The 25,976-nt window shown below is 31.8% G+C and overlaps 1 protein-coding gene and 1 long non-coding RNA gene across 2 annotated transcripts in view; one reads left to right on the top strand and one right to left on the bottom strand.

The window, feature by feature from the left end:
• Positions 1 to 312: 312 nt before the first annotated feature.
• LOC132923787 (dihydropyrimidine dehydrogenase [NADP(+)]) lies at positions 313 to 18,192 on the bottom strand. The gene is made up of 14 exons (XM_060987761.1): positions 17,614 to 18,192; positions 16,094 to 16,303; positions 13,057 to 13,260; positions 10,605 to 10,766; positions 9,896 to 10,122; positions 9,362 to 9,521; positions 8,603 to 9,269; positions 8,050 to 8,300; positions 6,240 to 6,689; positions 5,442 to 5,594; positions 3,945 to 4,418; positions 3,353 to 3,844; positions 1,879 to 2,039; positions 313 to 1,053 (listed from the first exon to the last, which is right to left on the bottom strand). Exons 1-14 carry the CDS (start codon positions 17,701 to 17,703, stop codon positions 894 to 896), a joined length of 3,861 nt encoding a protein of 1,286 aa, XP_060843744.1. The 5' UTR covers positions 17,704 to 18,192; the 3' UTR covers positions 313 to 893.
• Positions 18,193 to 18,370: 178 nt separating this feature from the next.
• Positions 18,371 to 25,976, top strand: part of LOC132923790 (uncharacterized) — a 31,505-nt gene continuing 23,899 nt past the window's right edge. The window contains exon 1 of the long non-coding RNA XR_009661258.1: positions 18,371 to 18,741. This is a non-coding gene — a long non-coding RNA (uncharacterized LOC132923790). The remainder of the gene's footprint in view (positions 18,742 to 25,976) is intronic.

Genomic DNA, 25,976 nt, shown 5'->3' with positions numbered 1-25,976 from the left:
TATTTTGTTATTATTTCGTATAATATAATTTTAAATTTCAATTATGTTAATTAATAATTGTTCAATACTGGAAGAGGAATTGGATAAAAATTAAAAATATTGTTGTAATAACTAAATAATATGTATTCAATTTCTAAAAGCATCGAATTAAAAATTATTCCTATGAAATTCGCCCAGTGTGAATTTTTTCTTTAAAATAAATTTTAAACTTTTATTATTATTAACAAGATATTAGCAATAACACTAAGCATGAACCATTTTCTAACTTTTTACATCACATTATCTTCAAATAATATAATATTATAGCATAAATAACGGTGTTATCATAAGTATATTTGCGATTCAAATAGGTATAGTAATATTGCTCATATTTGCATAATAATAATATTTTAAAATATTATAAAATTTTTTTTTTTACATTATTAAAAATAAACATAAACATTAAACACAGTTATTTAAAAATATAAAACGATTGATTAGATAATATTAGATATGTATGACTGTGAATGGTGTGATAACAGTATCTGTGTAGTACACTAGTACACAATGTGATCTTCACGTTACAATAGTACATAATGTATATTATGTAGGTCTACACTACATCGAGTTAAAACACTTAATACCTTTTACACATAACCTAAACGTAACATATTAACTACTAACATATCGATATTAATACAAGCGATAATCCTATTTATTTATTTTTTTTTTTGTATAAAATCAATTAATATATTATATTTATTTTATACAACTGGCTATTATAGACGCTTCGATTCGAACAATAATATTATATTATCTAATACGCGATCGGCACAGTTAACACTCGCGGACGTAGATCACGGTGGCGTGCGAGTAGGTAAACATTATCAGTGGAAAGGATATTATCATGACTGTCACTGAGTGGCCACTGCCGGACTTCCGTGGTTTTTCTGTTCTCCTGAGGAACATTGCTGGTCAATGTATTCGCCGTCGTTGGGACACGCATACGTGGAAACTTTCTGTCGGCGGCCCAGACCGCGGTTCACCACATGCGGTACAGTCTTTTCGACCATGCTAAACAAAATGACGAAAATTAGAGTGAGTACTTAATCGAATGTTATAAAGTGTGATAAACACCATTTGTTTTTAAAAAAAATTATATATTTTGACATAGTAGGTATATCTTTGTATAATTCAAAACATATTCAATTTAATATTAACTAAAATATAGCTAAATACTTATAATTTATAATAAAAATATCCAATTTTTAAATACTGCTTTTAGAAACTCTTCTCCTGAATACCTATCCGAGATCGATATTTGTTATCATATCAACGTATTAGAATACATATTATATCGGCTTCGTTATTAAAATAGAATTAAAATTTATTTATATCTACTTAGCTTTTGATTTAAATACACAGTATTTTAAACATAAAATTCATTAAAACATTTAAATTTTAAATAAGCTTAAAGTCTCGAATATTTGGCGCGTAACGTCCAAATTTGATTATATACATTGAAGTACTTCGAAAAATATTTTTTTGAATAAAGAATTAAAAATGTACGTATAGTAATTTAAAAAAAAATAAAACTTAAAAAATACACCAAGAAAAATTTGAAAAAATTATACATTTTTCTCAAATATGTTTTGTTTTGTAATCACTTAAAATTATACAAAAAATATTTTTAAAATCATTATTTATATATTTTTAAATAATAAGTATACTTCGATAAAAAAAAAATCACCCAGTATATGTGCAGTGTGTACGTATATATAATTTTCTTACAACTAATTATTTTTATAATTAAGTGAGTTTTAGAACATTTGGGATTATAAGATATATGAATAATTGATTTAAAGTTACAATACTTGAACCAATTTCCACGTTACGTACCTTATGCAACCAGGAATGGGACACACCGTCAAACACAATGTGCAACCCGTGCACGAGTCAGGTTGGACGTGGACGATATGTGATTTTGGATCCATCGAAATCGCCTGGTAACCGGAATCGTTACAAGCCATGTAGCATTTGCCGCAGTTGATACACGAGTCCTATACAAAAACGTTTACACGATCAGTAATATATTACGAAGTTCATACAAATGTCCAATGTGAGCAATGTGGCAATGTCAGCTGTAAATTGCGCCAAAAGAATACTCAAAGTGTAAAACGAAGTGTATAATTATATAGGAACATGATAATTTAACATGATGTTCATGAGTCATGAGTAAGGAGCGGATGCTTATGCATTTATCATATTTATTAATAATAATAATTTTTTAATAATTAATGCGGAGTAAGATAGAAATTTGTTTCATTCAAGAATTCAAATTTATCAATTTAATTTAATTTTGCATTTTTTTGCACATTTGTTCGATTTTTACTTGTTTGATCATATTGCTATATTCATCATGCTTTTAGTGCAAATTTGAGGTTTTTGTATTATATTAACGGTCTCGGCACGACTAATATTAATAGATTGTAGGCCTATATGTACGTAATATTCGCACCAACCGGGAATAGCCCATATGCAGTTTTCGCTCATGTCGGTACTTGGTTTCTAATATATAACCATGTATATTATTTTCAAATCAACAAAAAATTTAACAGCAGTCTGCAAACATCTTTTTTAATTTTTAATTTTAATAATAATAAATTCTATTTTATTTTTAAATTATTAATAATTTATTATTTTTAATTTTTAATAAATTCTAAGCATATTTTTGTATTTTATAGTTCATAATTGCATGCATATTTTAAAATTTTTTAGAGCATAAACATCCATACCCTACTTATAACTTCATGAGCAAATTTTCACTGTAGACACATAACTACCCACCAAACACCTATGCATATCAACTCAAGATTTTTGGTAACGAATCGCCTTTACTACTAAATACGCTCACGTAAGTAAAGTAAGCCCTCTTCAAATTATACCAGGTAAGTTGTAAATTAAAAAGCTCAATTCGTAAGTTATTATAAATTGATTAAAGCTTCTCAGAGCTAAATTTTGACCAAAATAAACTTAATGAAGATGCTAACACCACACTAGCCGCCCTCCTACCTTGTTCAAATTACACCAAACAAAATATTACAGGTTATAGAGTTTAATTTGTAAATAATTATAAGTTGGTTTTGATGATTTTTAAGTTCCTTGGAGCTAAGTTTTAAGGGTTAATATGAAGTTAGTACTTCCATTAAGTTTTTTTCGGTCACAATTTAGCTCCAAACAACTTACAAATTCCAAATACCAACTTATAATTATTTGAAAATTAAGCTTACAAATTTAACTTACAATTTGCGCAGTGTAATTTAAATAAAGTGGGGAAAATGAAAACTTAACTTCATATACAAATACAACTGACCTCGTTGACCAAGGCCACGACCTGCGCGCGACGATCGAGCGATTTGTACGCGCCGACGGCTTTCAGCGCGCGGCCTACGACCAGTTCCACAGGCGTCGCCACCGGAACCGGGGCTCGGTCGTCATTGGTTTCCTCCGATGCCGGAACCGTTCCCGCCTGTTCCGGCATCTGATCAACTCCGTTCGACTTGGTTCCCTGGATTGAGCTAACCATATCTGCTGCCGCACCGGACGCTTGCTCACAGCGCCTGCTCCGCAAGTACGGTCCAAACAACGATTTACCACCGTTCTGATCGGCAACCGCGGCCGTCGTTGATACGATATCGTAGTCGTCGGATAAGTCGATCGAGTCTTTGACCAGCGCGGGAGTGGGATGAATCCGTTTCTCCAGTCGTTTGTCACCGCCACCGCCGTTCGTGTACAACAACGCCTTGAGTCCGGTGATATAATCTTGGACGACGGTGAAGTCCTGATTCTGGACAGCGCTGCATACCTGTGCGAAACGGAATAAAATTACTTTACAGTTATTATTTCGCACCATAACTGCTTTCGCTTTTTGGACGGATACCGTTCCGACCGCGACCGTGGTATACCTGCACGACTTTGGCACCACAATACAGGTATTGGAGCGTAGCCGCGGCACTATCCACGCCGCCCGTGGCCATTATCTGGACAGGCGGTTCTCCGTCGCCACCGGCCGCCACGTCCGGTCCCAGCGCTCGGGACAACGCCGACACGGCCCGCAAACCTATAGGCCGGACGGCCGTGCCTGACATGCCACCGTACGTGGTTCTTGGCGTGTCCGCAGTGGTTCTGCCGACTCCCGGCCACGGTCGACCGCCCGTACCGGTCACGTCCAACGGGCCAAGCGCCGAGACCGTGTTGACAGCGGTCACTCCGTCGGCTCCGCCGAGTCGCACAGCAGCCCGGGCTACGGCTACCACGTCCGTCACGTTGGGCGTGATTTTTATGAACACGGGCACGGCTGTTGGCGCCCCACCGTCACTAGCCGGTCGCACCGCCACTCGTTTGACCCATCGTGAAATGTTCTCCACCAACACCGGATCCTGAGCGGCACACACGAAGTAACCGGTTCAATAAAATGTATTCAAATTTAACTACCTATTTCACTTAGTCTTAAATGTATCAAATCATAAAATGTCAAAGAAATAAAACACCTTATTGGTACATTACGTGCCAAAAAATGTGATTAAAATGTTAATTACATAGATAATAGTTTACGAAAATTCTTTAACGTGATGACTGATGACTATTTAAATAAGTTATAAGTATACTCATATGAAATAATTAATTATTTGTGATTTGTATTTTTAGTACGAAATGATTATCTTTTAATAAACATTTTCTTAGTGCAGTGATTATTACTATAAACTGTATTAATATATTATAATATAAATATATTACAAAATATACTGAAGCAAACTGTCGCCACTTTAATTTATAGGAAGTTTAATGTGAACTGTGAATGTAATGTACTGTGTATATTTATTTATAATTTATCTGTCTAATATTGTCTTAGTTGAATTGTATAAACACGCATGGGCATATATAATTCCATTGTCATGAACCTAATGCCAAATAAGCAAAATATTATTATTATGTAGGTACTTATATGTTTGTTGTTTACCCAATTATAAATATGTATTTGGAAAAAAAAATGTTTTATATAAGATTTTAAATTTATGCCATAGGTACATTTAACATTGATGTATAGATAATTTTAAGAGCTTAAAGTTGTTTGAGAAGTATTTGGAACACCTATCTAGTTATTACATTTTAATTTCTTTACAAAAAAATCTGTTCTATTGTTAATAAAATATACATTACTTTTTCTTAATAGAATTATATAAACTAAACTTGCAACGACTAATAATTTATAATATGTGTGAAAATAGTATAATAACTGCACTCTTAGCACAAGCTTAGCTTTTAATATATTGTAAACCATTTTATATTGTAGAATATATTGAATAACTATTAATTGTCGCGATAAATAAATATAATATTAAAAATATTTTAATAATAATTTCTCGTCATGTGTATTATAATTTATAATACTGTTTCTATACCTGGCCGCACGCTAAACCCATTCCGGATTCGCCCATGCCGTGGGGACAGCTCAAGTTCAACTCCAGCGCATCGGCACCTGCGTCGCACGCCAATTTGGTAAGTAATGTCCAATCGTCCTCGATGTACGCGCACATTATACTGGCAATTAGTATCTACAAAAATATCATTATGAACGTCATTGTCGTTATAACCACCGAAAAAACAAAAACAAATCAAAAAGTTAAATTATTTGGTATGAATTTAAATCATACAAGGTGATTTACTAAGTATTTGCATTCCCATTTTTGTCTTAGTAACGACTTTTTGATTTTTGGAATTCTTAAGTAAGTTAACCTTCTTAAAAGGTCTCAGCACCCACGTGTGTTGTCTTATACATGTACTGTCTTATACAAGTGCGCAACATAGCAAATTTACGCTCAGCAGATCACGTTTAACTCCATTAGTTTAAAAGTTAGAGTGAATTTATCTATTATGAACCTTGATGATAAGAACATTATCGAGAGCATGAAAGTTGGCTTTTTACGATTATATATTTTTTAAGTGAGTTATGAGCATTTTTAATCTACGCTATATTATTTACGCATAACTTACTGAAAAATTAAACTGTCGTAAAAAACCAACGTACAAACACAGATAATGTTCTTATCATCAAGTTTTATAATAGGAAAATTCAATCTAATTTTTAAACTAACGGAGCTAACGTGATCTACTGAGTGTAAATTTGCTATATTACGTACTTGTAAGAGGTAAGACAGAGAAAACCCACACGGTTCATCGTGTGTTCATCGATTACTCACGTGCTGAGGAAAGTCTCGCTTCAGTTCCTGAATGGAACGTAACCAGTATGCAGCGGTTTTTTCCGAAATCAATTCAATGTTCAAAAAAGCGTTTCTGGCCACATCCGAGTCTCCGGCATTGACAGTACCAGGTCCTTTACCACTGGCAGCCAAGCCGCCTCCTACACCATGACCACCCAGTCCTATGATACGTGGTGATACGTTCGTTACTAAGTCCTTATCCAGTCCGAACGTTTTTGTGACAGCGAACGCCCAACCAGCCTGGAACGCTCGGCGTATCATCGCAGCGCTTGTCGTGGGCGGTGCTGAGGCCAGTCCGAACGGGTTCATAAAACGCAGTCCACACATCCTGACAGATAAGTCCACGTCATCAATTGCTGTTCGAAAACCTGGCAGCAGTGGTCGTGAAACAGATGATTGGTGATTTTGGATACGGTAACCGTACAACTCCTGGAAAAATATACAACAAGTTATAATATTATATGAGAGTATGAGACACTTATAATGCACAAATAATGACCGTCGCACGAAAATTTCGACAGATAGGACGCCGATAAGTTTTTTTTTAGTCATTGATTAAATTAATGTAAGCGATATAATCATGTAACGATCTAAATAATCAACAGATACTGCTAATGTGAAACAAGAAAGATTAGAAGAAAAATAAATATAAAAAAAGAGTGAAAATTATGTTTAAATTTAGTGTAGGTACATCATATTGTATGAGGAGGTGTTGGGATTCTCGAAACTCATAAGATACATTTTATAATGAGTTGGACACCCAAAATCTTACCAAAAATTGTATTACAAATAATGTGAGATATAGCAAGTAGTGTAAACCGACTTGGATTAATCTATATAGTATATAATATAAAATAATAAGCCTCAACTACAATGGAACGTGCACGAATTATAGCTATTTGCGCTGATTAGCAATAACAATATTTGAAAAATGCAACAGCGATACCCACGGCTAATTTATGGACCTCAGGTAAGAAGAGGACCGAGGTAGCCACTTATAAAGAAGCCTTCTGCACAGAATATTCAGATACACTAAATCCGTCGAGTCCGCAGTACCTTCACGCTTCACACTTTTCTACTCTTTATAAAACTAACTTGTGTTAATTAAATAAACAAACTATTTTAAATTACAATTTACTTAAACAATCATTTCGAATCCATGACTAGAAGAGATGTAAAATAGGCACGGTACAATAAGTTAGTTATTATTTAAAAAACGATTTACAACTTAATTTTAACTAAATTATTTTGTCCATAGTAACTTTTAATTATTAGAGTTAATAAATATATTGTTTGTTAATAAACTAACTAACTTAAATTAATTGTTTTCATTAAATTGTATATACATGAATATATGTATATAAATAAAAAAGTACCTTTTAAAAATATTTTTGTACCATGACGATAATTATGTGTAAAATATTATAACTATTAATCATTCTTTATGATTTATGAAATCTAATTGTTAAAGATTTTTAATTGTATGTAATTATATCGATTTATTTTATTTCTTAACTGCAGTTACTTACTATGAAGTGTTTGTAGTGTTACCATCGATTTTCAACCTATCAAAATTTTAAAATAATAGGATGGCAGACAAATTGCAATTGGAATCATATTATAATCCCAATAGTATTATACCTACGTGAAAACGACGCCAATTTACAACTAGTTTGTAGTTTCACGATTTATTTTTTAGAAATTTATTCAATTTAATTCAAATACTGATTTAATATTCATATAAAATCTTATCGAATTTATGTATACCATATAGAATCTATTTAAGTACCTGTAGATACTGATGTATATGATACGCAGCCGTTTTTCCGTCGTTGGCCGACTCTACCGTGGTCTGCGACGGATCGGCTGTGGATCCTGTTGCGCAAGAAGCGTCACCACCGCACCACACCGGTGGTGGTGTCCGCCGTTCTTGTTTGTCGTCACCGTTCTTCCACCACTCACAGCGGCCGGTTTGAGCGTCGACGCATACTCGTCCAGTGCGTTCGTCTACTCTTGCGTATGGTGCCAGCGCTTCCGCCACTGTTCGTGCGCAACAACACAACGGCCGCATAATAAAGTCGTTTAATAAGATGAGATATACCAACCTCGCCCTTCACAGTGACGTATTTAGGATTTAGTCTTAGGGAGAAGGGGATATTTATTTATCCATGTGTCACCACCGATTTAGAGTGGCATTACGGTCAGAAAAAAATGTTGTATCTAGCCAAAAACACATTTATATATGAAAAAATTCAAGGAGTACCTATGTATACAACCACTCCTCCCTCTCTAATAATAAATAAGTCACTGCTTCCTCGATAAATCAATGGCAAAACACTTACATTCTTTCGGTAATCGCGAGCCAAACGCCGAGACGACACAGTCGGCGCGCAACACGAACAGATCGTCTGCCGAATGGTCTTCGTCGTCGGCGGAGTCCTGCTGTGGCTCTAAGTCGTCCACGTCGGTCCGGCGGAATTGCACGGCTCGGATCCGGTCTGTACCGCCGCCCGAAACTTTGCGGAACAAGAACCGCACCGGCTGCGAGTGCGGTACCAGCTCACAACGTTCGCGCATAGCTCCTTCCAGTTCTTCTGGGACGGCTCGCACGTCGGGTGTGCCACGTCGAAAGACGACACGTACGCGGCGGGCGCCGCACCTGAGCGCGACTGTAGCGCAGTCCATAGCCGTGTCACCGGCACCAAGCACCAGCACGGTTTTGCCCCGGAAATCCGGGGGCAGAGGCGCTGTGGCCGATTTCGACGATCCGCATCCGCCGGTACTTCCATTACAACCACTACCACATCCTCCCCGGCCGTCGGGCAACCGCTTGGAGTACCCCGAGGCCTGACGCAATAGCCATTTGGAAGTGTACACGCCCAGATTTTGGGCGGCGGCCGTAGTGCCGCTGACGTCGACGTCGCGGAAGAGGTCGGCCGGAAGTTGAGGCTCCGGTAGGCCGACAGCCACGAACACGGCCCGCGCTGCATCCGGTCCTTCTATTAGGTCCTTGAGGACGTGAAAATAAAATACGTGAAACGTCATTCGAAGAACATTGACATCCGGTCGGTATAGTCCTAATAATTATAATATACACACACCTTTAACGTGATGTCACCGGGTCTACTATCGCCAGCGGAAGAAGAATATAGTCGACGACCATACTCCAGGCGGACGCCACCTCGGCCGTGCTCGACCATCTGCTCGATTTCCCAACGAACCGCCCGCCATGGTAACCGGTATTCGGGTATCTCGGAGGCGCTATACACATGTAACATTAAATGACATTACTTCGGTGATAATTCCATAATAATTAATAGTAATATAACGAAAAGTGAACTGTTAACATGGAAAGCGCTAGGATCTAAAAACTAATAATGTCACTGTTTGCCAGTACCATATATTGAATTCGTTTTCAATATTTTCATTATTATTTTTTTAGTACGTATTACATACACGCATGTCGCATATATATTATATATATAATTATTATTATTGTCCATAAGACCATAACAATATGATAAAAAATATAATATAAAAAATTATACGAGCACCTAACGATAGAATGGAAGTGTTGTGTTAAAACCTATTGTGCAGCTTTCTCTTAAAAGCGTATTGACCATTTATGAACTTACCTAAGACCGCCGGCGTAAGCACCCGATTCGTAAACAGTTACGCGCCGATATCCAAGCCGGTTTAGGTACGTGGCGCACGTCAGCCCCGCTGGACCGGCGCCAACCACAGCTATGGGCGCCAATTTACTCTGGCCTCGAGCCTTTAGCGTCGAGCCGTCTTCGTGTTCTTCGTCGTCATCGTCGTCCGAAGAAACGGCCGAAGGAGGCACTGCCATGTCCATGAACACCTATAACACGTACACGTTATGTTCACTGTAAAGCAGTTAGATTTTCATTACACCGTGTATGTAAAGTTAAATACAATAACACTCAACTTGTATAGGTATAACATGTTACCAAAATGTTATTAGCGGTGTATTTATGTATTATTATATACTGGCTAAGCATTTTAATACTCGACGGTGAGTACGATAATTTACTATTTAGTTATTTAAATTCAATGAAAAAAATGTTAAATTAAAATTATAGGGCTCGCGTTAGTGTTTTATCATCGTCTGTTTTATAGGGCGTTGACCAAACAATTTGTGGTAGCGTATAGAACATAAAAAATAGCAGTGGACCAAGACAACCCTGCTGAGATATTTTCAAAAATATGAGCGTTATAGGGACATTTTACTGCTCCTCAGAAACCCGACAATAAATTAGATTGCCTAATAACCAAACCACCAATCCGGGCAGTGGATAAAAAAGATTTAAACACAACACTTACTTCTAGACAAAACTGCTGTAGTCCACCAATATTGATAGGTCCGCCGTCTGACCCGGCCAAATTACAGGAACCGGCGCACAGTTCACTCGTTGGGCACACCATACCACAGGACAAGCCCACCGGGTTATCCGACAGGATCGTCTTAGCGGCTCCATAATAGTTCTGTGAAAGTTACATCATTACGTGTTATGTTCTTAACAACTATATATACATTAACGCATTATATATACGTACAGAGAAACTTCCCCTAACAGACACCTCCCACTAGCAACCGCTTTTTATTTTTTGGGTACAGAAAAATTTTCACTTCAGAAAAACCTCCAAATAACAAACATCTATTTGAAATAATAACAAAATGACGAGTGCTTACACTAGTACAACGATAAGTATACAAAATATATACTTCTAACTTAATCGGTAAAAGTAAAAAACTTATAGAGATGTTTTAGTTTGATCGTAACTTCTTTTGTTACAGTATACCTACTGTACAAAGTTCATATAAACTGTACGAGTAATGTAAAATGTTGTAAATTTTATTTTTAAGTCATAAAAAAATTATTGATACTAGTACACAGGTTACTAGACTGAAACTAGGTTTTTATTTAATTATAAGTATAAGTGTATGGTTTATAGTGTTTATACCTACCTATATGTAAATATAACTCGATATCACTATCAGTGGCGTTTCTATAAAAGGATAAAAATAACCATAACTATTAAAGAGTTCTATCAAATACGTTAATACCTACGTATTGATACCGGCTTAGACGAGTAGAAACTTTCGTGGCACGTACTATGCATATATTTAATATGTTATTAAACATTACGCCATTACATATACATGATCTTTGCTGACAGTTATCGGTTTTAGCTTTGGTATGTTTGGTCTAATGTCTACGTCTATACGATAGTTATTTCAATTAGTCTTTAAATTATATAGGAATGTATTCATGTATCCAATCATTTATTAAATATGTACGTGTATGAAATATAAGTAACCGAGTTAAAAGTTTTAACATTCTATATTTCTATATTACATACAGTTTAAAAGATCGTAAAAAAAAACTACCTATATAAGTAATACCTATCAATAACACTAAATATTTTATAAAACTGTAAAACAATTTAAGATAGTTGACTAAGGAATACGTACCCACTGGTGGAATTTACTTAACTTGAATAAGTGGATATTAAATAATAACATACTTAGCTAACTATAAGTATTAAATATTTAAACAGAATTAATTATTAGAGTTACAATAATAAATAATATACGTATATGCTAATATTAAAGTATAACATAAGGGGATATTTCATGAAATATCTAGGTACTTTATACGCTTGCGATATAATATATATATATATATATGTATGTATGTAATTTATAATTTAACTAGTTATTTAAATATTTATTAAGTTCTCCGTGTTTGTTTAGTTATAGTGTGTACATTAGAAGTCATTGAGAATTTAAAATACAATTTTATTTCTGTTGCTTGTTAACTAGTTTGTGTCGTTTTCAACAATAAGTATACATAAAAATGCAGGTGTAAAGCATAATTAAAAATAAAACCAATATTGTAATAATGAATAGAATAAGAGATTACACGTTTCAAATATAGATGGTTGATAAATTAACTTAATTTTTGAAAATATATATTTAAACATTTTATATTACACATAAATTGTTTAATATGTTTTTACATTGTTTATATTGTCATGTATTTCTACTAAAATTATCATTTTCTTATTTTTTTTTGTCAGGGTTTTCATTTTGTCATAAATGTATGTAAAAAGAATTAAAAAAATTAAATGTTTTTTAAATTATTGTTCCTAAATGAAATCAATATTTTTTAATATCAAAATAATGATTTCATATTTGTAATTTTATTAGGCATAGTATACATTTAATTTAAAGTAAATATTTTAAAGGTATAATATACATACAAACATTGGTGAAAGTACATTTTTTAGTAATTTTGTTTAATGATTGTTATAAATTTTTATACAAATTACGAGTAGGTACATATTTAAGATAATGTTTTATAATAAAAATTATACTTTTTTTATAATTGAAAATATTTTACTTAAGCAAAATTTAACTGAAGTCAAAGTTAAAATTATTTAACTTACATTATCGAATTCAAAAATATCACTAATTATAGTTAGTATAAGCTTAAAATTGGCATAATTATTTTTAAAATTCATTAAAAATAGATACTGATAATTTAAACAATAGTGTTATATTTTAAATTATAATGAAATAATTATAACCTTAAATGGAAAAATTTGTAAATTTGTACTTTAAATGTTTCCAAAAAAAATTATTTTGATAATATGTATTTTCTAATAATACACTAGAAAATAATATTATTTTCTCATATATTGAAACCTTTCGTATTCCATTAACATATTCAAGCTTTTTGACCGAAAACATTTTTTTTATCAACATTACCTGGTTAGCGATACTCGTGATAAATGACTTGACATCGATGGACGTTGGGCACGATAGCTGACATGGCGCATGTGCACATTTCAGGCAACGGCGGGCCTCGCGAACAGCCGCTCGCTCGCCACCTCGTAGTGTGCTGGGTTTGACGTCTGTCCACCATCGGTTCCACAGGCCACCAGCACAACCATCTATGACACCTGCAGTGTCCTACGCATAAATTCAAACTAACTAGCATGATATTGATATAACTTACTGATCAACAATTCAGACTTTTACAGGCGCGTATACAAAAAAAAATTCGGGGGAGGTTTACAAAATTTAACAATACAAATTGTGTTACAATATAATAAAACAATTTTTTCCTTGTTACTCGAAATTATTTCGGTTGGGGTGGGGGGGTTGAACCCTAAAACCCCCCTGTATATGCACCAGAACGGTTATAATAATAATATAATACCTATCTGTATACGTCCTATACATGATATTATACACTATTAAATTGTGTAAGTGTAAACGGTGAATATGCCGAAATGACAACTTTTTAACTAAAGTTTTACTGAAATCGTGTAAAAATCATTAAAACCAATAATCGATACTATTTTCACTCACAAGTCACAACATTGTGTGGGAAAACAATAAGATAAGAACTATTTGAAATCTGGCGCAAAAGTTATGTTGTTTTTTAAAATAATCGAATAAGGGGCAAATTCGTTAAATTCCTGAAATGAGTTTTCTCGGAAAGTGGTCAACATTCTTTTTTTTTAAATAAGTCATCATGTATATTTTGTTTTTAATTTAAACCACTTTGTTGAATAGTCTTCGTATATACACTGACCCACAGTTATTTTTAAAATGTCTTGTCTCCGCCCTACTCTTATAAACGTAGGTATACAACATTTAAATTCAACAGTTTTAATTTTGTGTTAGAGTGAATTGACTTTATTATATCAATCTTAAAGATATGAACGGTATCTGTTTTTATCATATTTTTATTTTTAAGCGAGTTATCATTATATAGGTATGTAAAATGATATAACAATTCAAAATTGTCCATATATCTTGCTTCAAAATTATTACACGAAAAAACCGAAATAAAAAATAGACAATGTCCTTATATTTAAACTACACTATAGATCGATTCACTGTTATTTTCAAAGTTAAAATACAAAGTTGGAACTACTGATCTCAAATTTGCTTTGCTGTACGTTTTAAGACAGAGATTGGATATTTCGTCCTTTATTCCACATTATAAGTTATAACTATATGGTCTATACGTATTTCAAATAGTTTAGTTGGTTGCTTCTCGCTATAACAATGTTATAAGGCCTAAAATATATCGCTATCTATATGTTTGCTATATAAATGCAAAAAATAAATAATAAATGTATATTACTAAATTAACTAGTAAGTAGTATTATCTAAAAAATATACCTTTTATATAATATACCTACATAGCTTTATTATAAATTTATGTATCATTATAGCTACATCGTCAGCACTGCCTATCACATAACTAGCCTGTTCACGGCTATTAATTTCTAGGAATAAATTACATTCTTAAAATACTTAGCTTAAAAACGATATCCAACTAATAACAAATGTATTATCATTCGACCACGGAGCGCGTTTGCTCACGTATTCATGTCATACAAGCCGAGGCAATATTGTATACATTTATTATCAGTCCGTCCACACGACGATAACAAAAATGATATTATACTAAATGTTTTAAATTAAAACATTTAACCATAAATACATTATGTAAATTAATATATTATACCCTCTCTTGCATAATTTATTTGTCAGGCAAATTTTCAAAGTACAAACCTGTATATATATTATATATATTATACTATTTATGCTATTATACGTATAGGCTATATGTATGTCAGAAAAGTTGATATCAAGCAAACCTCAAAAATGCTCGAACAAACGCAAACTGCCGACAACACGTCTTGAGCAAAAGGTAATATTTCGTTTTTTGACCGGCAATTCTATTTGTGACCAATATTATCTGAACAAAATGTAGTTGAGTAGCTATACATTTGAATATTTCATATCAGGTAGGTACCAAGTTTTTAATATAGAATATTATAAATAACGATGAAATAAATGTTAGAAATACAATAGTGCATTACATTGCAATTATGATAATATTATAATGTTAATTTTAAAAATTAGAAAAAAATAATCATAGTTCATAATGAAGTTAACAAGGTAATTTATTATCATCGAATAATTCGATCGTTTAAGAAATAAAATAGTACATAGTGGTACATCATAAAAATTATATATATATATATATATATATATATATTATATATATATATATATATATTATATATATAATTAAAAAGTATTTTATTAATTTATTTATACGTATTAGATCCATGGAATATCAAACCAGAAAATATATTACAGCGTAATTTGAACACTCTCTGTTTTCAATGGAATTTCGTCATAAAGCGCTAATTAGTGTTACAGCACATCTTAGCCACTAATTGTTTTTTTCCCACACTCAAATGTCTGATTTCTGACATCAATAATCATCAATAATCGTAATAAAATTCTACTATTTTCGCTATTGTTCCTCGAAACGCTCTGTCATGTTGTAAAAACTTCGTTTTAGCTAAAGTTGAAATATGACGTCTTCCCTAACCATTGTAAGCTGAAGTTCGCGTTTTTCCTTAGCATTTCTGAGGTTTGTCAGATTTCAAATTTTGATTAAAACATATATACATTAAAACTTCGATAAGACGGAACTTCGGTAAAACGGAAACCCTGTTAACACGGAAAAATTGCATGATGCCAAGCGATTCCGTCTTATCGAGGTTTTACTGTATATATATACATACATATGACACACGTTGTATTTAATAAAACGCTTTAAAGTAAAAATATCATTTGACGCATTCGTGTACAGACACCGAGTAGGTACTTGTAAATCTATGGCTTTTACTACCTTTAGTTTTCGCAGATATACGTTTTTTTTTTTAAAAAACCTTACACCGACAATATAGTACTCAGAGTTTACACATACCTCGGAATACGAAGAATTACGCTTGTAGTGATGACGGTCCACGACCGTTGCGGCGGACGGTTTGACTATCGCCCTGGCCCGGGCCAGTCCGGATCCGGCGGCGGCCATTAATCCAACTCCTTTTCCTCCGGTCGTCGTACCTCCATCGTTGGGCACAGTCGTTGTCCATTGGCAATTAGCCAGTGGTTTGGGGTTCAAACGGAGTAACTCCTACGAATATTAAATCGAAATGGGTTATTTTCCAAAATTAACACATTTACATATGATAATGATATATGTACGATATATGTATCGTGTACATATAAAAGTATACAAGCACCGCGAAAAACGTTAATTTAGAAGTCGAAATCGATGTGGTCACTTTTTTTAATATTATAATGTCACGTTTAAATATTTATACATTAATAACTTGGTATGTTTTGTCAGCGGCTGATTTTGAATTTAGTGACAAACGACCATAGAAACATTATTGTTACGACGTTCACATTATTTTACTATATTATGTCTTACCGTGAAAAGTTTTTGGGTAGAAAAAGTGCTCGGCACAATAATCGAATAAGTAATTCCGTTTAAGTTTGGAAATCGAATGTAAAATCTAAAAATGGATATCTGCGTCAAAATTCGTTTATCAGTGATGTCGAACGGTATAATACGGTATTTACCAGGGGTCACCAACTAGCGGACCGTGGTCCGTGTCCGGACCGCGGTTACTATTTTTACGGATCCTTATCCGCGGAGTAAATTTTAAAATGTTTATAATATAAATAAATACAAATTATAAGTGCGTCTTGTAAAATTTATAATACGAAAAAAAATGTGATTAATCTGTATTGAACAAATGCATAAATAAATCAATATAAATACTAATTAAAAAAAATGTATATTTATTAACGTGTGTAAATAATTAATACTGTTAGGGGACCGCGACCAGTATGGTAAGTTTCAAAACGAACCTCTATATAAATTAGTATAGGTGTATACGGAGTATTCGACAATAATAATATTATATAGTGATGTGCGACTTAAATGTGTATACACACACGGACGCCGAACTGGCGACAAACCGGTTGCTTCCGATCGCCAAACAGCTGATCACGCAATGACTATCGACTATACGGGATTTTTTCTGTTTTAAAACCATACGTGAAAACAGTCAGATTTCGAATGAATCGAATATTATTATGGATTTGTGTGTCCCGTTGTATTATTTGACGTACACAGCGTGTTTGATGCTATTTCTTCGTCGATTTCGTTTTTTTTACTCGACTTTTTACTCGATTCGTATATTAACGTCACATCTCCCAGTACAAACCATAAGTCTCTGTCCTCTGTGCCGGTTACGTATCGTGACGACCGTCATTTGGGGAAGTGCGTTGGCTATTTAATGATGTCGTCTTACGCCGGCAGTCCGACGCAAAGTCATCGTTAAACGTTTAGCGTATACCGAATTGCCGCGTCAACGGGTAACCAAACTATGGTTTTTTTTTTTTTTTTGTTACACATGCTCGAAATTCGCTTACCTCGATGTCGGGCGGATCGGCGCTGCAGCGTTCGCCGTACGGCGCGTCGAGCTCGGCCCGCGCGTAACCGGCCGTAGTGGTGGCTGCCATCGGACACCGCGCCGGAGCTTACGACTGTGTACGCGTCCGCCGCAGTGATGATATTTTATCGTTCGATTGTTGTAATATATTAAATAATAATATAATCGTCCGTCGGGTGATCGGGCGTTTGGTGATGACAACGGCGGTCGACAAAAAAAAAAACCAGAAATCTCCTCGCCCTTTTTTAATTTTATCAAAATCGTAAATATCGTATTGTTGTTGTTGTTGTTGTGATAACGGGAGAAAAATGTCGGCGGTGAACGGTTGAGTTAGCGTCCGCGACAGCAAAGCAATATATAGGTATATATATATATAATGTTACAACACGTACGACGTCCGTACGCGGTCGGTCGGTACCTACTGCAGTTGTTGTATAATAACAATATTATAATAGCAGCTGCTGCTGCTGCTGCTGCTGCCGACTAACAGCAATAATAATAGTAATAGTAAAGATAAGCGCGTGCACACGCAATAGCACATTAACACATCACGGGCACGACGTTATTGCGACACGCTCAGGCATCGGCGGGATCACATGTCGGCCTCGCGCGCACCGCTTCCACTTACTCGAAAGCCCCCCGCCCGGCACCCACACGCCCCGCACACGACCACCGCCGCCGCCGCCGCCGCGTTGTTAGTATAATATTATTATTGTTTGTTCCGCGGCGATGACCTCTTTACGTCGCCACTTCAGCGACTCCGATCGCTGCGCAGTAAAACGGCACTGTCGCCGCCGCACTCGTCCGCGATCGCTGCGATATTAATATTATTGTTATTGTAAAATGTTGTAATAATCTATTCGGTTGACGGGCGGATGCTGTCGTTTTGACGACGACGACGACGCGCGGTATACGGTTATCGCGATCGTATAACAACGCGAGCACCTATAATTAATAATAATTAATCATATTACATTATGTAATATCAATAGAAATGAACACGCGCAGACATCATCTTTATCATATATCATCATCACGTATCAGTGTTATAATATAATTGATCATAGGGACTGAATAAAAACAATCAAAGCCCGCCGCCGCCTTTTAGGTCGGAAAAAATGTCCATCGCGGACGTAATAAAGTGCACGTCTCTTTCGAATACACGAAAGCGTCGAAAGCTGCTAACGAAAAAGATCGATAATTAACTTCGCGTGTACCTACAAGTAGTATGTTATTATACGATTAATTTTCGAATAGGATGTTTCTGACGACGAGTAAAGTCGATCAACGAGTTAATTAAGCTTATTTTAGGTAGGTGTTAACATACCTTAGAGTTCCAATAATAGGTTCAGTTTTCAAAATCGGCGGGGCAATCGCGAGAGAACTTTGTGCAGGGGAGTAATTAGGGGGGGGGGAGGTGGATAGATCTCCCTAAACTTTTTTTTCTGCCAACATGTTGATCAAAATATTGGTAATGAGCAAAACTCATACAGCTAAAAACGTATAATCCCTCCTCCCCAAAACATAATTCCGAATTACGCCACTGACTTTGTGTACACGCGTAATATAATTATATTTACTCGTCAATTTATTGTACAACAAATATTAACAGCTTTGCGAGCGCCAGAATGCTAACCGTACAAGGTCATTATAGTAAGCATAATATAACGTTCTATGCATAACAACAGATATATACACACATTATTTACATATTCGTATCAATTTGCCGACCAAGAGATAATGGCGATCCGAGATTCGCTTAATGATACGAGTTTTTCATACATATATAAATATAGTGTGTGTATAGTATTAGGGACACAAGTCCGTGACTATACTTGTAAATGTAAATATTTAATGTTATACGGTTGAATTATCAAATAAATAAAATGCTGAGTAGACGTCCCGCGCGACGATGATAATAATATTATTGTTATTAATATTCTCCGTTGACACGTCATGCCATTGTTATACAGCCACTTAATATATAGACGGAGAAAGATACCATTAATATTAAATAGTTCACTGACCACTTTATACATATACGTTCTAAATTATGATTTATGATAAAATATGATCATAGCTGTAGACAATAGTGAAAAAGACGAGTAGACCGCAGTTAGATTACCACGAAAGCTATTAGCTTCGTATCGGTTTAAACGTTTTCATTTCTAAGTATCATTTGACTCGTGGCAGTCTCGACTATACGTATTATACTATCACAGTCACTTTCGAGATATATTATGCGCATATGCCGTAAACTAATAACAAAAAGTTATATTATTCCAGCTTTGAACACATTACTACAACTACGAACAGTAAATTTGTAGTTTGTACTGCTGTTCATAAATCATTTTTACTACATTTCATGTGTTAACATATTTTTTATACTCGTATCGTCATTTTTTGAAATGTAAAAACAATTATTATTTATTATTTATATGATTTTCATAATAACTAGGTTATTGTATAAACGTAGTCACTCTAGTGTAACCTCGAAACCTGTACACTTTTAAACGACTTTATCTGTACACTTTAGAATTAATAATACATTATACTATGAGTAAATAATATTATCGATATTCATATGACATTTTTCCATAAAATCAGTGCCGGAATAAATCAAGGCTTTGTGAATTTCAGTATTTCACACGTTTTTATACGTTCGATATCTTCATTTTTATTCTATTTAAAAGATAGCTTATTCACATTTTATTAATAATTTCATACAATGACAATTAACAATAAGTCGTAGAAGTTATTTTACTTATACCTACACAATATATTACATGAATACCAATGTATTTCGTACACGGTTATTTGTCTGTTGTCTTTTATACATATTATAAATAATAATTTTTGTAATTATTGTAAATAATTTTTTTTTTATGTAATTTTTACACTTAATTGAATATAATTTTACATCGTTCAATGTTGTAAATATACTATAACAATATTACTGTTGTTTTCTGTACATTCTATATTCGTACATATTTCACAATAAATAATATTATTTTTAAGAGGTTTAAACTTTAAACTAAATTTGATATATTTATTGGACACTATCAGAATTTTTCGAATTTTTTACATTATATTTCGTAGATAGGCACTTGAACTTAAAACTTTTCACCACCACGTATATTATTGTTAATTATGAAATTTTCAAAATATTTAGAATAATTTGGATCTATTTACACCACGAATCTATTTCACTTCACATACCTTTGCGTTGCGACGTCGGTATTAGCTTATCAGTTATAATATGCTAATAATAGCAAATTATTATGTTAAATAATATTATTATAGCAATAGTCAATAATTAATTACTATTTAATATATGTGTTTTATTTTTGGAAAAAATGAATTCAACTTATCGTTTTGTTAATAGAGCAATAAATTACTAATAAGTAATAACAAAAATAAATATAAAATATCCTTAGAAATATAAGCAGTCCGTCTCTGCTTAGAATAATTTTTGGTCACATACATTAGTTTATAATAATATACTGATTTAGGAATTTAACACATCTATAACAGTACGTCAGTACTCAACGACGAGTTTCCTATTTTGTTTTAGTATTAATTATTTTATACAAGTATACGATTACAGTCGATTAGATAATAGCTTATGTACCTATATGTATACAATTATTTAAATTAGATAAACTAAAATAGTAAAATGTATATACCGTTACATCAATCATAAAATATAAATGACCAATGTGGTCCTTGAAGCATGCAATTAATAATTATATGTATTTATATGATTGCGAATTTACGTATGAGTTTAATAATTTTTTCCTAAACCCAATACAGTAATACAGACATTAAAATACAATTTATAAATAATAACAATTGACAGCTATAGCTGTGATTTACTTATTTTAACTAAATAAAACTTTATATATAGTTCACAATTAAATTATATTATTCAAAGAATAAATAGAATAAATAAATTAATAATTATGAGTATTGAAAATATTCCCAAGTAATTGTTTCATGTTTGTGACTAAGACGCTACCTACGTGTTGCACGCTCTAGGTTATAGACTTTTAAACTTTTTTCTGTTTAAATCATCATATTATGAGAAGGGATCACGTAAACATTATGCACCCTGCTAATAAACTTTAAAAAATATTATTTTTATAAATTCTTTGCATTCCATAATATAAAAAAATCATATTACCGACTCGATCGATGATCCAATTTACCGAAGACTTTTATGGATAAGTTATTATGTATAATACAACGATACAAGTATATAACCCGAAAAGGTGTTAAAACAAACTTAAAATATTAAGTAACTAATAACATTATAATATATAGTATTATATAGTAACCTAAAATCTCATCACCTATCTAATATTCAATAAATAAATAGTTTTAATAAAAATATTTAGTTATTACAATCATTACTGTTAAGTTACTATTATTTTTTTTAATTTTGAACAACCACCAACTTCTAAATCCAGAAATAAAAATTACAAGCGCCAAGCAATTGTTTCTCAAAAACCGCGTTTGATTCGTTCTTAGTATTCTTCACCATCTATCAATTTTATTGTTATTTTGACAATGTTATTAAAAATATAGGTAGGTATATCTATATATTTTACATTCACACGTTACGATGACGACATTTTAAAGTTTTTTTTATTGGAACATTCGATATTTATGTAAAACAATTTTTTTAATCTTAATTTATATTGTAATTGTATCATTATTCTAAATGTAGTTATTATAATAATGTTATCTGGTTTTAAATTCATATTCTTGTGTATACAGTTTTAAAATCTCTTATGACTGGATTATCAGTAAATAAATAAATAATTATAAATATTAAATAGTACTTGTTAAAATTAATAATAGTTATTAAAATAATATATACTAGCAATTAATAATATTGACAATAAGCAATAATATAAATTATAAAATATAAACCAATAAGGACATGATCACTACTTGGATACAATCGAATACAATGGTGATGATGAGTGTATATAAATCATAACATAATAAATATAATTATTAACAAACAAAATTATCATAAATTTAATTTGAATTATAAACAGTTAGATGAAATTATTTCTGAATATTTAAATGTCTAATCTATTCTGAGATGTTTCATAGATAGTTCATCATATCAAATAATAATCGATTATAAAGTATAATTACCATTATATAACCATGTGCATTATGTGTATCAGCACTTTGCAGTTATTATTATTATGACTGTAAGAAACAAATTTTAATATAATAAGTAGGGAACGGATTAAAATTCTCTAAAAGACAAGAAAAATCCCTTAAAAAGTACAATCTAATGCACTTATTAACACTTTTTTTTAAAAAAAATGCTTTTAAAATTATTTTTAACATTAAAAAAAATTGTTTAATTATATACATTTTTATTCTTAGGTATTAATAATTATTCCGTATTCGTATTGTTTTCATAATATTTTAGATCTTCTTTTTACTCCAAAAACTGAACATACAATTTAGATAGATACATTCGTTATACTTTTACCTCGTGTTTCATAATAGCACTGTATAATCAGGTGCTGCTTAATTTTTATCAAATATTATCAATTCCTATATAAAAATTACTAAAAAACTTTTAAAAAAATGCACTAAAAAGTAAAAATGTCAAAAAATACAAAATAAAAGTTACATTTTTTAATTCCTTGATGTATGAAATAAACTTTGTGCTTGGGAAGCATGTTTTCGGAAAAAAACGCAATTTGTATTTAAAACCGTTCTCTATATATTAATTAGAAAACCAAAATACATACATATGTATGCACTTATTTTTATAAAATTGTGTAAAAAAATATCAAAGTCTTTAATCATCGCTTAATAAAAATATGAATAAAAATGCAAAACAAAAAAATACAAAAATATGACTTAGCAAAAAAAATATATATTTATCGCTTATCTAATTCTTGAAACAATGTGAAATTAAATATTCTCTAAGATTTAAAAATGTAAAATAACGACGATGTTGGTCGCAACATGTTTTTGTACAGACTGAACCAACGTTCCACACTAGCTAAGGTAATAATAAGGGCATATTTTTGCATAGTTCATATTAGCGTATACACATCAACGTCTAATATTTTTTTTGAGATGTCCTAAATGTATACTTATAATAATTATATTATATTTTGTAAACCATGATTTTTTTTTAGGATACATGTATAAATATTTTTATTGTTAAATTTCTTATGCGACCTTGTGTTTCTTCAACAGTGTATTAAATCAATGGCACATTTCGGATTTTCTATAAACAAAAAAAACAAAAAAAAATATAGTAATGTAGTCATGTAGATTAAATTATTTTTCAAATTAACATTTTCTTGTACCTACTCATTTAGATAATGTAAAATATTTTTGCCGTCGTTAAAAAATACGTAACTACCAAGATAAATCAAAATTTACTTAAATATCTATAATAAAATATATTCTTTATTCACCAAATGGCTTATTTTCATTATAATTATAATTATCAATTTATATTTTATATACATATTTTATCAGATTAAAAATATTTCATTCCAATAAAAATTTGTATTTACAATGAAATGTATTCTTTACTTATAACTTATAAGTTATTATTATTTTTATAATGATTTAGTCTTTTTAATCATTGTACCTATTGAATCTGTTTTTTTTCATTATATTATTATTATTGTTTTAAGACCAGCAAAACCAGAATTCCTGACTTACAAATTGGTGATTGCGTCTTAATAACAGTGCTTAGTAAATCGATGATCGTCAGATCCCGCTAATGTAATTTATTGTAGTTATTGTCAATCAGAACGAACATAAGCTTCACTAACTTGGAACTAAATATAGTTTATTAAATGGGTTGAGCATTTACCAAGTTAAGTTAGTAAATTAATAATAATAAAGAATTTACATTAGGTGAAACAGTTTCTCGTATTTCTGATAATAATAATATTAATATTAATAATAATCTAATATTTGTGATAATAAGTAATAACTAATAATAAATATATAAATAATATTAATAAATATACATAGGTAATTATAATAATAATGAATAATATTCAATAGATAAAAATGTAAGTTAATATAAACTGGTTGAATTCACGAAAAGTTACCTATTGATGTTCTTAATTTAAAATATTACAAAAAGTTAAAAGAGTAAAATAAAAGATTCCATTTCATGAAATGGATAAAAATATAAAATAGTTGGTGCTTTTGTGATGTTAAAATTCCCAATATGGGAAAATAAAAAAAAATTAAGAAATATTATATTCGAATATTTTGGTAATACCAGTTTAAACAAAATCGTTTTTTTTTTTTTGGTTAAAACACGAAAACAAATAACCGTTAATACTACACATTTTCATAAAATGTATAAACTGCATTTTCTCACAGTATGTTTTTCAAAAATTGTTGACACTTTTTTGAGCTATGTGTTGAAGTACATACTCATTAAGTATTAACATTTATTTCGATTTTTTTAGTTTTTCTAAAAAAAATATTTGCTAGTTTAAAATTCTTAAAAATGTAATACAAAGTTTTTCATAAGTTATTCATGTACCAACTTAAAATATCGAAAATTTTCGTAATCATAACAATTTTATAAGTGTTTAAAGTTAAAAAATTATAATTAAATTATTAAATTCGTTAAAATTTGCAAATTATAGAAACAAAAATATCTATGTTTTGTTTTAGTGTCAAAATATTGTAACTTTTATGTAGGAATATACTTTTGTACGTAAAAATAACATAATTTTAAGCTTTTTTGTTCGTGTGTTACACACAGTGTGTATGAACGTGATTTTTATCTGCTACGTCTCGTGTGGGAATATTAATATTTATGACAACCAATAATAGGTCACGGATGACCGCCTGGTCATCACCACTCGCTAAAATCTTTAAGTTATAATATTATAGTGGCCTATCCTTAGGTTATCATTATAATATTATCTGCTATATGCATAATCACTTCATCTCTTTTTGTGATTAGGGTAATATCATAATATTTTAATATCAGCATTTAGAAACTGCGTTTAAGTACGGATAATAATTATACATGTAAACTACACCTGGTTTATAAGCCTAGACGAAACTGTACTAAGTTGGCAAAACAAAAAAAGGCCACAGTCATAAGTACTAATGTACTATACATACCTATTTTTAAACGTACGTAAATTGCATCACGGAAAATTAAAAAAAAAGTGATTAGAGTATAGTTCAATAAATCAGGAAACAAAAAATAAAAAATAAATTAATGAATATGTTTAATAAAGTAAATAAAGTACAATAGAAAAATGAAAGATTTGCAAACAAAAAAAATTACTCGTTTAGACTGTACGGGAA

This window comes from Rhopalosiphum padi, chromosome 3 (genome assembly GCF_020882245.1).
Source record: "Rhopalosiphum padi isolate XX-2018 chromosome 3, ASM2088224v1, whole genome shotgun sequence".
Classification (NCBI taxonomy): domain Eukaryota; kingdom Metazoa; phylum Arthropoda; class Insecta; order Hemiptera; family Aphididae; genus Rhopalosiphum; species Rhopalosiphum padi.
This window is presented reverse-complemented; position numbering and strand designations above follow the sequence as displayed.